This window comes from Emiliania huxleyi (assembly GCF_000372725.1).
Source record: "Emiliania huxleyi CCMP1516 unplaced genomic scaffold EMIHUscaffold_23, whole genome shotgun sequence".
NCBI classification, from domain to species: Eukaryota; Haptophyta; order Isochrysidales; family Noelaerhabdaceae; genus Emiliania; species Emiliania huxleyi.
The window spans coordinates 13,252-26,221 of NW_005200333.1; the positions used below are offsets into that span (position 1 = coordinate 13,252).

The 12,970-nt window shown below is 65.4% G+C and overlaps 6 protein-coding genes across 6 annotated transcripts in view; 5 read left to right on the forward strand and 1 right to left on the reverse strand.

Moving 5' to 3' along the window:
• Positions 1 to 749: 749 nt before the first annotated feature.
• Positions 750 to 1,954, forward strand: EMIHUDRAFT_204943 (hypothetical protein; the record flags this gene model as incomplete). Its single annotated transcript, XM_005779428.1, has 3 exons — positions 750 to 1,663; positions 1,751 to 1,871; positions 1,937 to 1,954. The coding sequence occupies 3 exons, from the start codon at positions 750 to 752 to the stop codon at positions 1,952 to 1,954; spliced, it is 1,053 nt and encodes a 350-aa protein (XP_005779485.1).
• A 267-nt stretch (positions 1,955 to 2,221) lies between these two features.
• EMIHUDRAFT_204944 (hypothetical protein) lies at positions 2,222 to 3,776 on the forward strand (the record flags this gene model as incomplete). The annotated part of the gene is made up of 3 exons (XM_005779429.1): positions 2,222 to 3,135; positions 3,223 to 3,418; positions 3,579 to 3,776. 3 exons carry the CDS (start codon positions 2,222 to 2,224, stop codon positions 3,774 to 3,776), a joined length of 1,308 nt encoding a protein of 435 aa, XP_005779486.1.
• Positions 3,777 to 4,657: 881 nt separating this feature from the next.
• Positions 4,658 to 5,627, forward strand: EMIHUDRAFT_204945 (hypothetical protein; the record flags this gene model as incomplete). The annotated part of the gene is made up of 3 exons (XM_005779430.1): positions 4,658 to 4,801; positions 5,041 to 5,526; positions 5,616 to 5,627. 3 exons carry the CDS (start codon positions 4,658 to 4,660, stop codon positions 5,625 to 5,627), a joined length of 642 nt encoding a protein of 213 aa, XP_005779487.1.
• Positions 5,628 to 6,211: 584 nt separating this feature from the next.
• Positions 6,212 to 7,261, reverse strand: EMIHUDRAFT_463227 (hypothetical protein; the record flags this gene model as incomplete). The annotated part of the gene is made up of 1 exon (XM_005779431.1): positions 6,212 to 7,261. One exon carries the CDS (start codon positions 7,259 to 7,261, stop codon positions 6,212 to 6,214), a length of 1,050 nt encoding a protein of 349 aa, XP_005779488.1.
• A 2,242-nt stretch (positions 7,262 to 9,503) lies between these two features.
• On the forward strand, positions 9,504 to 10,609 carry EMIHUDRAFT_450132 (hypothetical protein). The gene is made up of 5 exons (XM_005779432.1): positions 9,504 to 9,530; positions 9,601 to 9,654; positions 9,748 to 9,799; positions 9,869 to 10,014; positions 10,086 to 10,609. The coding sequence occupies exons 2-5, from the start codon at positions 9,619 to 9,621 to the stop codon at positions 10,515 to 10,517; spliced, it is 666 nt and encodes a 221-aa protein (XP_005779489.1). The 5' UTR covers positions 9,504 to 9,530; positions 9,601 to 9,618; the 3' UTR covers positions 10,518 to 10,609.
• Positions 10,610 to 11,938: 1,329 nt separating this feature from the next.
• Positions 11,939 to 12,970, forward strand: part of EMIHUDRAFT_450133 (hypothetical protein) — a 3,549-nt gene continuing 2,517 nt past the window's right edge. Inside the window, exons 1-4 of the mRNA XM_005779433.1 lie at positions 11,939 to 11,950; positions 12,015 to 12,074; positions 12,290 to 12,425; positions 12,551 to 12,876. Coding sequence (XP_005779490.1) covers positions 12,051 to 12,074; positions 12,290 to 12,425; positions 12,551 to 12,876 — 486 coding nt within the window. The 5' untranslated portion in view covers positions 11,939 to 11,950; positions 12,015 to 12,050. The remainder of the gene's footprint in view (positions 11,951 to 12,014; positions 12,075 to 12,289; positions 12,426 to 12,550; positions 12,877 to 12,970) is intronic.

Here is a 12,970-nt window from a genome sequence, read left to right on the forward strand (position 1 = left end):
CCGGCTCCGATGCCGTCGGCCACGTGGCTGCAGTGGCCGCCGCCGTGCGGGCCCGGTGCGGGGAGCTCTCTGCGCGGAGCCGCACGTTTTCGGCCAGCGCCTGTGGCGGCACCCGGCGGCGGTGGTGAAGTCAGGCGCCGCCACGCTTGGGCTGGTGTCGGGCGGCGGAGGGAGGGGCGCGACGCACGTCGGTCGAGCGGCGCTTGCCCCGGCGCTCGCGCGCCTTTTGGTCAATGTAGTCCTGCGGCGGGAGACGGGGTTCACCGGGGCGGCGGCGCACGCACGGGCGTGGAGAGGGGGAGGCGCGCACCTGCCAGGGCTGGGTCTGCCGGAGCACGTCGTCGTGCGCGCTCGCGCGCCGCGCGATGATCTCGGTCACCTCGAGCATGGAGGGCGAAGCGTGATCACTCGCAACCGGCATTGTCCCGCCAAGCACCGCGCCCAAGAAAAACCGTGCAAGCTTAGGTTGGCACGGTGACTAGGTGTGAATGGGGGAGTTCGGTATTCACAGTCGTTTACACTGAGGGAGCAATGGCTATTATTATTCGGGTTGCTTTGCCGTCATCATTCAGGGCGGCGTCCTACCATGGCGACTCAAGTCAATTATTAATATTGCTGGTGTCCGCCGTGCGAGGCGCCGTTCCACTTCGGCGCCGCCGGTCTGGCGCGGTTTCCTATTTGCAATTATTGCACGCCGCGCCGCCGTTGGGCGAACTTATCGGCAGCAACTTATTGGCGCGGTTTTCGCGATGTCTCTCTTAGCTCTGGGTCGCAATGGGCGATCCCAGGCGGGAGCAGAGGCCAGTGGCCTCGATTCTCTGATGGGCTGGGCCTACACTACGATCGAGTTCACGTTATTCCTCTGGTCGATCGCCGTGGGCCTCGCTTATGACGGTCTTGCAGCCCTTCTCACTAGCCGGGTCTACCGTGCCGGGGCTGGGGCAGTCCTCCTCTACCTGCTGGGTACCACCCTGATTGAGCTGGTGACAAGCGGTGACGGGGGACCTGAGCTCCTCTTCTTCCTCAGGATGGCCGTCTTCGTCTACTGTGTCGGCTATCAGGTTCGCGCACTCTGTGACTACACCCCTGTCCGCGTCCTCCTCCTCCTCAGTGGAGGGTACCCCTTGTTCCGCCACGGGGCGGCGGCGATTGCCGAGCCGTTCCGGGACTACGCGGCGATGGGCCCTTATGCAGGTGTGCTCCTCACCTTCTCCGCCATCTACCTCGCCACGCGCTCCCTGGGGCGGCACGTTGGCTACTTCATGGACACGTACATCAAGACGTACGTGCTTGAGACCCGGATCGATTCCCTGCTCCGCCGAGTCCGTGGAGGCGGTGCTCATGCTGACGAGCCTTCAGAAGAGTCGGTCTCCCTCCTCCACGCCTATCTCCGAGCCCGCGGTGGCCTGCTTTGCACGCTTTCCGTCGCCGTTTACCAGTACGGCCTTGTCATGATCCCGCTACTAGTCCTCGGGGGGCTCGGGGGAGTCGGCGCTGTTTGCCCTTCGTGTGGCAGCTCGATCGCATCCTGCACCTACGACACAGATCAACGGTGCCCGACCATCACCATTGTCGCGACCAACGCGTCGGCGATGGCAGGCGTCGGAGTCGTGAGTACCGTCACTCTTGCCACCCTCATCCGGGAGCCGTCATTGGCAGCGTCGTCGAGTCGTCGGCAGCTGCCATCCAGCTTGCTCTGCGCCAGGATTCTTGACCGCCCAGCTTGTATTTCTTTTTCCGAGTCACCGAGGCACATCTCTTCCGCCTTCGTGCTCGCGCTCTTCGTCGGCTTCGCATTCCAGTTTGGGTTTTGCCTCAGCTTTGGGAGTGCGAATTCCGCAATGTGTGCCATGTATTGCGTCCTCGCGATTGTAACATGCGGATATAACCAAACGACCCTGTTCACAACCGCAAGTTACTGCAGGCTTGACCCCAGTTGGGCCACGGTGACTAGGTGTGAATGGGGGAGTTCGGTATTCACAGTCGTTTACACTGAGGGAGCAATGGCTATTATTATTCGGGTTGCTTTGCCGTCATCATTCAGGGCGGCGTCCTACCATGGCGACTCAAGTCAATTATTAATATTGCTGGTGTCCGCCGTGCGAGGCGCCGTTCCACTTCGGCGCCGCCGGTCTGGCGCGGTTTCCTATTTGCAATTATTGCACGCCGCGCCGCCGTTGGGCGAACTTATCGGCAGCAACTTATTGGCGCGGTTTTCGCGATGTCTCTCTTAGCTCTGGGTCGCAATGGGCGATCCCAGGCGGGAGCAGAGGCCAGTGGCCTCGATTCTCTGATGGGCTGGGCCTACACTACGATCGAGTTCACGTTATTCCTCTGGTCGATCGCCGTGGGCCTCGCTTATGACGGTCTTGCAGCCCTTCTCACTAGCCGGGTCTACCGTGCCGGGGCTGGGGCAGTCCTCCTCTACCTGCTGGGTACCACCCTGATTGAGCTGGTGACAAGCGGTGACGGGGGACCTGAGCTCCTCTTCTTCCTCAGGATGGCCGTCTTCGTCTACTGTGTCGGCTATCAGGTTCGCGCACTCTGTGACTACACCCCTGTCCGCGTCCTCCTCCTCCTCAGTGGAGGGTACCCCTTGTTCCGCCACGGGGCGGCGGCGATTGCCGAGCCGTTCCGGGACTACGCGGCGATGGGCCCTTATGCAGGTGTGCTCCTCACCTTCTCCGCCATCTACCTCGCCACGCGCTCCCTGGGGCGGCACGTTGGCTACTTCATGGACACGTACATCAAGACGTACGTGCTTGAGACCCGGATCGATTCCCTGCTCCGCCGAGTCCGTGGAGGCGGTGCTCATGCTGACGAGCCTTCAGAAGAGTCGGTCTCCCTCCTCCACGCCTATCTCCGAGCCCGCGGTGGCCTGCTTTGCACGCTTTCCGTCGCCGTTTACCAGTACGGCCTTGTCATGATCCCGCTACTAGTCCTCGGGGGGCTCGGGGGAGTCGGCGCTGTTTGCCCTTCGTGTGGCAGCTCGATCGCATCCTGCACCTACGACACAGATCAACGGTGCCCGACCATCACCATTGTCGCGACCAACGCGTCGGCGATGGCAGGCGTCGGAGTCGTGAGTACCGTCACTCTTGCCACCCTCATCCGGGAGCCGTCATTGGCAGCGTCGTCGAGTCGTCGGCAGCTGCCATCCAGCTTGCTCTGCGCCAGGATTCTTGACCGCCCAGCTTGTATTTCTTTTTCCGAGTCACCGAGGCACATCTCTTCCGCCTTCGTGCTCGCGCTCTTCGTCGGCTTCGCATTCCAGTTTGGGTTTTGCCTCAGCTTTGGGAGTGCGAATTCCGCAATGTGTGCCATGTATTGCGTCCTCGCGATTGTAACATGCGGATATAACCAAACGACCCTGTTCACAACCGCAAGTTACTGCAGGCTTGACCCCAGTTGGGCCACGGTGACTAGGTGTGAATGGGGGAGTTCGGTATTCACAGTCGTTTACACTGAGGGAGCAATGGCTATTATTATTCGGGTTGCTTTGCCGTCATCATTCAGGGCGGCGTCCTACCATGGCGACTCAAGTCAATTATTAATATTGCTGGTGTCCGCCGTGCGAGGCGCCGTTCCACTTCGGCGCCGCCGGTCTGGCGCGGTTTCCTATTTGCAATTATTGCACGCCGCGCCGCCGTTGGGCGAACTTATCGGCAGCAACTTATTGGCGCGGTTTTCGCGATGTCTCTCTTAGCTCTGGGTCGCAATGGGCGATCCCAGGCGGGAGCAGAGGCCAGTGGCCTCGATTCTCTGATCCCTACTAAAGATGCCTTTCCCCCGTGCACCGCGCTGCGAGCCTGTCGTGTCCCTTGTCAGGAGCAGGAGAGCCCAACCTGTCCCCCTGATCGTCCTTCCAAAATCCTTCTCCTGCAGGTGGGGACCCTGTCCTCCTCCCCCATCCCTCGTCTGGGTTTGTCTGTTTTCTTTCTTTCTTTCTTTTACTAAAGATGGCTGAGCTACAGTGCAGCCATAGCCTCCAGGCCGATGGCTGCAACACACACAGGGCAGCCATCCTGAGTATAGACATGGCTGGAGCCGCACTACTGCAGCCATACCGCCCCCTGAGCTGCAAGAAGAGTTTCTTGTTGGTTTTCAAAAATCTCTCTCTCTGAGCTGGCTATATCGCAGCCATTTTGGGTAAGATGGCTGGGCCACAGCCATTTCAGCCATCGACATGTGCATGTGCATGTGCATGCACATGTGTTTGGTATTGCTAAAAATCTCTCTCTCTGCATCTGCATGTGCATGTGTGTGCTATGCCTAGAGCGGCCGCACTCTGCTCGCTACCCCCCCTGCACAACTAAGCTCATGGCCGACCCCCCCCCCCAGCAGCAGCGCTCTGCTGCTGGGGGGGTCGGGACCCCCCCCAAGCAGCAGCGCTCTGCTGCTGGGGGGGTCCGGACCCCCCCCCCAGCAGGAGCGCTCTGCCTGTGGGGGGTGCTGGCATCTCTGTACAGACAGCAGCTGTAAGTAGCATGCGTTCCAGTGGCGAGAATTTATAGTCGGCATCAAAATCAGTGGTCTCACCGGGGGGCCCTCCTACTGCCAACCGGGAGGTGCGGGGCACGCCAGCCTCTCTTCTACGCCTCTCGTGCCTCGCGGCTCCTCTGCTTCAAGGAGGGAAGATAGCTCCGGCCGCGGTCGCATGTCGCGCGAGGAGAGCGGCGGTGGAGGCTTGACCCGTGCAGCCTCGGAGGTGCGGCCCCTGCTCAAGGAGTCGTCACGGCTCGGCGCCCCCGCCACAGCAGCCTCGAGGGGCAAGCCGCTGTGGCCACCGCCGCGGGAGGAGGTGCATCGGACGAGCCTGAAGGCGCGCCTTGCTGCCGCCCCGTTCGGCCCTCCCTCTAGTCAGCTCACCGAGCGACCCACCGCCTTTAGGTGCTCTCCCTGCACCGGCTCCCGACGCGGGACGAGTGCCGGCCCCTCCTCACCGAGCCCCACCACGCCTTCGTCTCGCACCTCAGCGACAGCCCCCGCCCGCCCGGCGGGGCCCGGGCCTCCGTGTCGAGCCCGCGCGTCGCCGTCGAGCTGTACGCCATTGGAGGCTTCTGCGCGGTTTCGCGCGAGCCGCAGCCGCAGCCCGAGGCGCAGGGCGTGACCCGGCTCACAACCGCGGTCGCGGAGGGCAACGGCCTCAACCCGACCTTCGACGAGACCTTCCACTGCCTCGCGGCCGAGCCTCACCAGACCATCCTCCGCGTTGTGGTGGAGGACGAGGGGCGGCTGGTGGCGTATGAAACGGCGGTGCTCGGCTCCCTCCGCTGCGGCTACCGCTGCCTGCACCTGCGCTCGCCAAGCGGCACGCGGATCGACTCGTGCTGCCTCCTGCTGCACATCTCCGTCTCCACCGAGCCAAACACCTTCGGCACTGCTGATGAGCTGCGCAGCATGGTGCAGTCGCAACGCTCGCTCATCAGCCAGCAGAGCCGCGACATCCATCAGCTGTCGGAAGAGCTCTCGCGGCTCGGAAGCCAGCCCTCGACGCCCATGCTGACTCCGGGCGCCACGCTTACGGTCGGCCGCGCCTCCTACGGCGTTGCCCTCTTCCCACTCGATGAGCAGCACGCCTCGCGCCAACACGCCGGTGCCGCGGACGGCCGCAGGCGCTTTACTGACCCGCCCGCGAGGGGGCACCCGTCCTACGCCGGCATCTCCCCGGCGTCAGCGCCACAGAAGCGCCGCCAACTAATGCGCCCGCGCCCGCGCCCGAGCCCGCCCGCCGAGCCGGATCCTCCTCCGCCGCCCGCGCGGGCCCGCGGGCGGCTCCGATTCTAGAAACTAAGCCAGCGGGGGGCGGGGGGTGGGAAGGGGCACAAAAGAAATAACAATACAGGGTGCGCGATAGATGAGCGTTGATGAGGCGCCCAGGCGGCGCGCGGGGAAGCTGCACCTCGCAGAGCACGCAGGGCGCGTTGTGGCCTTGTGGGGTAGCTATGCCTCACGTGCAGCGCCGACGGTCGGGGTCGGCAGAGCACAGGACTCGGCAAAAGAATTTTACAACTCTCTCGCGCATCTCACAGTAGAGGTGTCCGTTTTTGTTTTTTGTTTATTTATTTAATATATTCGCGCGCCGTCGCGACACACTGGTCACTGACACTGCTCACTAAAGCACGGGGGGGGACTGGCGCGCACTGCGGCAAAAAGAATCAATGCTGTCGTCAAAAAGAAATCGGGCGGCTCACAACATACCCACCACTCCTCACGTGTGCGCAGCGTCGCGAGGAGAGTGTCGCTTCCGCGCGCTCACAAACACGTACTCGAGCTGGCCGTGGCGGAAGGCGGCCGAGAGGGCCGCGCCTGCCCGCGCGACGGACGACCACGACCAGCCGGGCCGATCGGGGGGCGAGTCGAAGCTGCTGCGCGCGTGCCGCGCGGCGAAGCGCGCGAATCCGCCCACCACGCGCTCAGTCGCCGGCTCGACGGTGACGTCGACGAAGCCCGCGCTCGCCAGCATCGCCTCGTACTGGGCGGCGTCGCATAAGTTGGCGGCCGGCACCCGCATCAGCGCCGCGATGGCCCGCCGCGCCAAGCCGCGAGAGGCGCGACGCACGTCCCCTCCGGCGTCGACGGAGGAGCCGAGCACGTCGGCGAGGCCGATCCTGCCGCCTACTGGGTGAGGAATCGACGGGTTGAGCGGCGATGGGAGAAGAAGTCCAGCGGGGCATCCGGCGGGGGAGCCCTCGGACAGCGCCGAGGAGGCCGCCGCGAAGAAGGCGGCGCGGCTGGGCGCAAAGTGGTACGCCGCGTCGACGCAAACGACAGCGTCGAACCGCTCGCCGCGCGCGGCCGCCAGCGCGCCCACGCCCGCCGCATCGCAGCACTCGACCGCGGAGCTGCAGTCGACGGGCGGCGCCGCGTCCACGCCGACGACGAGCGCGGCGCCACGGGCCGACCAGATCCGAAGCGACTCCCCGGCGCCGCAGCCGACGTCGAGCACGGCGCGCGTGCTCGCGCCGACCCCGGCCATATCGCCCACCCGCTCGGCCATCGCGGAGCACGCGGCGGCGTAGCCTCCCGAGCCGTCCGGCGGCCAGAGGCCCAGGTTTCGCCACCGCGTGCGCCGCGTAGCGTTGAGCGGGCGCTCGACCGCGTCGAGCGGAGAGCGCCACATCGCCGCGACGTCCGCGGCGAGTCGAGAGGCGGAGAGCACGGCGAGGGCGACGAGGGTCGGCCGCAGCGGCAGGCCCGGCCACCAGTGCGCGGCCGAGTAGCCGAGCGCGGCGGCCCACGCGAGGGAGCAGAGCGACATGCACCTCACGACGCGGTTTGGCGCCACTGGCCAGTGAGCGGTTTCGAGCGCGGCGGCCCAGCCGCAGTCCTGTTTCTTTTTATCGATTTTTAATCCGATTGGCATCGGGCTGCAAGAGAGCCCTGCCCCCTAGGGGGGTGCGCGGTCGCGGCGATATTAGGCTGTTTTTTCTTCTTTTCCTCGCGCCCGGCTCGCCTCCCTCTGCGCGTGTGCGTGTGAAGCAAGCCCGGGCACAATGGACGAGTATGCTCGCAGGATACCGCCGCCGCCGCCTCACGACAGGTGGTACAGCAGCGGCCGCGATCGTGAGCGTGGCGGGCCTGGCGGCGGCGGCGGCGACAGGGGCCGCGGCGGCGGTGCTCACCTGTACGAAGGCGACAGGGGGTGGTCGCCGCAGCAGCCCGAGCAGCGACGGCCCGCCGATAATCTCTTCAAGACGAGGGTCTGCCGCAACTGGGAGCGCGATGGGACATGCGCCGACGGTGCGAATTGTCGGTTTGCGCACGGAGAGCGGGAGCTGCGGGCTCTCGCGCGGGAGCCGCCGCCGCGCGGCAGCTTCTCCGGCATCGCCGCGCGGCCCGACTCGAAGCTGTTCAAGACGCAGCTGTGCCGCCACTGGGAGCGCTTCGGCTCCTGCATCGCCGGGCTCGAGTGCGGCTTTGCGCACGGAGAGGCGGAGCTGCGCCAGGGCGGGCTGACTGAGCGCGACCGGTTCAAGACAGACTTCCTGCGCAAGACACGGATGTGCGCCTTCTACCAGCGCGACGGCTCCTGCTCGCTCGGCGAGAAGTGCTTCTTCGCGCACGGCGAGGCCGAGCTGCGATCACGGCCAGGCACCTCATCCGGCGGGGGCGGCGGCGCGGCGCTCACGTCGGAAGGCCCTTAGAAGCGGAATACGTGCGCGTGTCTTCCAACCAGCGCTCGAGAGGACACGCACTCCGCCGTCGTCCGCCGCCCGCGCGGTATTACCGTAGCCCCGTGTATTCACGCGGTGCTCCGAAGACACGGCGCGAGACCGTCCTCCCCACCCGACCTCGGCGTCTTCCTGACGTGGGCTGACGACGCTCCTCGTCTAGCTTAAACGAGTTGAGTTCAAACGAAGTGACCTCGGCGTCCTGACGCAGGAGCACATCGGCTGCCTCTGCAACAAGCCCTTCAGCCGCTGCCTCTTCTTTCCCGAGGCGGACGGCGACCACGCCGTCCGCTCACACGCGCCGCGCCGCGCCGCGCACAACGCCTCGCTGCTCGGCTCGCTGCACTCTTTTTGCGCCGCCTTTTACCACGCCAACTCCAAGGAGGCGGGCGTCCGGCTCTGCCTGAGGCAGCATGGCCCCCGCACACACGCACCCCCCCCCCCCTCACACACACACACACACAGTCACACACACACACACACACACACACACACACACACACACACACACACACACACACAGTCACACACACACACACACACACACACACACACACACACACACACACACACACACACACACACACACCACAGTTTGAATGCCGTGCTAGCCCCTGCCTTTAGGCAGCATGACCCGGCGCTGGGCGGCGACCCGGCGACCCACCGGTGCGGAAAGTCGCAGGTGCGGGTCGCAGGTGTGTATGGCGCAACGCACAGGGTGTCACCGGTGCGCCAAGTCGCCAGGTGGTCGTCGTGGCGCGGCTGTGCGCGGGCGGCAGGGAGGTGTATGTCGCCCGCTACTCGAACTGCTTCCGGGGCGGCTCTGAGGTGAACGTGCATGCAGAGGCCGTCGCCGCTCGCCCGTTGGCACGCCTGGTCGAGATTGTGCGAGAGGACCCCGAGGCTGCGCGAGGTTAGGCGTTCATGCTCGCCGACGACAAGCTGATGCGCGCCATCGAGAGGCTCCGGGGCGGGGGCGGGGGCGGGGAGGCCGTGTGCGAGGTTTGCGACGAGGGCGGCGGCGGCGAAGGCGGCGGCGGCGAGGGCGGCGAGGGCGAGGGCGGCGAGGGCGGCGGCGGTGAGGGAGGGGGGGGCGAGAGGGGCGGCGGGGGGGCTAGCGGCGGAAAGGGCGAGAGCGAGAGCGAGAGCGAGAGCGGGGAGATCAGAGACGAGGAGGGCGGCGGGGGCGAGGCCGGCGGGGGCGAGGGCGGCGGCGAGGGCGGCGGCGAGGGCGGCGGCGAGGCCGGCGGCGAGGGCGGCGGCGAGGCCGGCGGCGAGGCCGGAGGCGAGGGCGGGGGCGAGGCCAGGGGCGGCGGCGGCGAGGGCGAGCGCGGCAGCGGCGCCGGCGACGTCGAGGTCGAGCTTCAGCTGTCCATAATGTGCCCGCCGAGATTGCCCGAGATGAGGCGAGGCTGGTCGAGATCAGGTCGAGCTCCAGCTGTACATGACGTACCAGCCGTGCCACTACTCGGGCGGCATGGTGCCGCACGCCCGCGCGGGAGATCACCCGAGATCACCCCGAGATCACCCCGAGATCACCCCGAGATCACCCCAAGACCACCCCCGAGATCAGGTGCCGCGCGGCATGCTCGCGCGGGAGGAGTACGCGCAGCGCTCGTACGAGGGCGGCCCGCATTCGCTGCATCGAGGGCACACGAGATCACCCGAGATCACCCGAGGTTGGCCGCGGCTAGGCCACCCGACCAGCTGCACCGAGAAGCTGTGCCGCTGGTACGACGGCACGCTCAAGCCGCTCAACGTGCGCCTCACCTGCATCCTCGCCGACATCTACAAGGCGGCGTGGATCGACAACACGCACAAGGAGGAGCTCGACCGCAAGGCTTCGACTCGCAGCGCTTCGAGTCGGTGCGCGGGTTTCCACCGAGATAGCCCGAGGCTCCACGAGAGTAGGTGCAGTCGCAGCGCTCCGAGTCTGCACGCGAGGGGCTCGAGCTGCTGATGAGCCGGGGCGTGGAGATGCGCGCGATGGGTCCGGAGGATTGGCGCTTCCTCAGTACGCTCTGCGACCGGGACGTGCGCGAGCAGTACGCACGCGCGTGGGCGGACGAGGCCGTGCGGCGCGCGTACAGCGGCGAGGCGGACGATGACGGGCCCTATGCGCAAGACCAGCAGCACCCCTCTCGCCAGCGCCCATTCATGCACCACTGCGCCAAGGAGCGCGGCAGGATGGACCGCTACGTGCATGCCTACCTGCACGGGGACCCGGCGCAGATGGGCTTCCGCAACGTCTCGCTCAAAGCGGGCCGCAGGGCCGACCGCATGCGGCCTCTCGTCGCGGGGCTCGAGTCTGAGATCCTCGGGAAACGGAAGAGTGCCGAGTGATCGAGAGTTTGACCTGCTAGCACACCACTCCAGTGACACTCCTTTTTCTTAGGTACAGTTACACATTACTGCCTATTAACTCAAACTCTCAAGGCACAAGGGACGCTTGGGAAAAAGGTAGGTTGTCCGCCCACGCGACGTGTGAACACGGGTGAACACCTCCGCGGGCGAACCGCGCGCTCCGCCGCGCCCGGGAGTTGCGTCGGTGTTGTCCTTGTCGTCAACGTGACAACGTCATGGTCGACGCTGGGTCGACGATTGTCCCTATTTGTCGTAGATCACGATTCACGTATCCCATTTCGAAGGAGGCCGCTACGTGGTTGCAATCGACGGCTTTGGCGGGAGCCTTCGGCTTCGACCGGAGGGGAGATCGCGCTCTACTCGGGGCACCAAGGAGGAAAACCGAAACCGTTTGGGTGCCCCACAAAAACCCAAACGCCACAACCCAAAAGTCACACCTCCCCCCCACGTCCCCCCCCCCTTGGGGACGTAGCGCACGCCCTTACTCGGAGAGAGTGGGGGGGGAGGGGGGGTGGGGGAATAGGAGGAGCCGTCGAGCTCGGAGTAAGGTCCACAGTAGAGAGACAGGCATTTAAGGCGTAACTTCACCCTCGCTCACCTTGAGTATATCTAGGCGCCCTGGTGCAGTCGGTCTTCGGATCAGCGGCCAGCTTCCCATCTAGGGCAGGGAACCCCCAGCGACGCTAGTGTGGCCTACGGTAGCCTCAGCTTGTACGCGATCCCGGGGCAGGGGGGTGTGGACTCTAGAGCTCCAAGAAAGGATAGGGAGAGGAAGGGAGATTGGTGTGCCGGTTTTTCGCGTTAGCAATTTTTTTTTGTCGAAGCAAGGCGCGCCTACTCGCTACCGACTCAAACGCGCGCAGTTTTCTTGCCTCGCCGATAAGAAAACTTGGAGCACTTGGAGTGCAGTCATTAACCGCACATCCAGGGCCAAGCACTTCTTTCTCACTTTGCACAGCAGGCGGGAGTTTTTCCTCGCCGGGCAATCACGCCCTCGATTTCTTTATGCTCTACTCGCATAAAGGGTATAACGAAGTAGCATTTACGCTACTATGAATGAAGAAGCCGAAAAAAGACGCTGCGGGCAGTCCACCCGAGCCAGCCAGCTGCCGGCTCGCACGGCAGCCTCTTCCTCTCGACAAGCCTCAACTTCCATACAGTCAACATTTTGTCGCTGCGTGCTCGTGGGAGAGAGAGAGATTTTTAGTTGCTCGTGGTGAGCTGTGGCGGCGGTCGAAGTTCGCCCAGGTTCGGTGACGAGCGCCAGACGATAGTAGTGTCTCTGTTCGCCCTGTGCATGTCAGGCCAGGCTGCAGCAGGGCACTACCATCGTGCTGCCCTTTTGCAGCCTTACTTTGCCCAGAAAAGAATGAAAGAAATCTGCGCGACGGCGAGGCGAGCCTTGCGAAGAGGCGCGCTGCCGAACAGCCGGTGTGCCCCGCGTCTCGGCGGAGCTCACCCTCGTATCGACTGTAGGCCGGCACACAGGCGCAGTCGCGCGGCGGGGTACAGATGCATCTGATGAAGAAGAAGCTGGCGCGCCTCCGCCTGCACAGCACCCACCGCACTCCCCTGCGTCTGCCGCAGCGTCAGCCGAGTGTACTCAAGCGCACGGGCTGCGTTCTGCCGTGTCGCCCGCGCGCCCTGCATCTGCGTATCTCCTCTCGAGCGCGGGGCGTTTGGGAGCTCGCGCCTGCGCCCTGCCTTGAACATATCTAGGCTCTGACCGATTGGATGCTCGCCCGCCGCAGGGAACGGACAGCCGCACCGCGACCTCCGCGGCGGCCCCTGCGACCGCCAGCACGCCTACCCGCAAGCCGTCGACTCCGGGCGGAGGCGCGGCCGCATCGGCAACCGCAGGCAGCAGCGACCGCAGCGGCAAGCAGGGTGCGCAGCGCCGCAAGCATGAAACGCATGGAACGAGTCCACATCCACCCCTCGCTCACCGATGCGGCCATCCGCGCCGAGGTTGCACACGGCGGCTGCCCACCCCTGCCCGCGGCCGCGCGCAGGCTCGTCTCCCAAGCCGGGCGCAGGGGCCGGCGTGCGGACGGCGCCGGAAAAGCCGCCGGTCATCGAGCCGCTGCCGGCCTTCAAAGACGTCAGCGCGCCGGAGCGGCAGCAGCTCTTCATCAAGAAACTGCAGCTGTGCGCGTGGCCGATGGACTTTGCGGACCAGAGCGACGTGCGCGAGAAGGAGATCAAGCGGCAGAGCCTGCTCGAGATTATGGACTATATCAACAACACGAAGAATGTCTTCAACGAGCAGACGTTTCCCGAGATCATCCAGATGATTGCGCAGAACCTCTTCCGCGGCCTCGCGCCCGCGAGCCAGCCGGTGCGCGGCCGCCGCCGACCCGCCGCCGCGCCGCATCGCCGCCGCCGCCGCGCCCCGCATCGCCGCCGTCGCTGCGCGCCGCATTGCCGCGCCG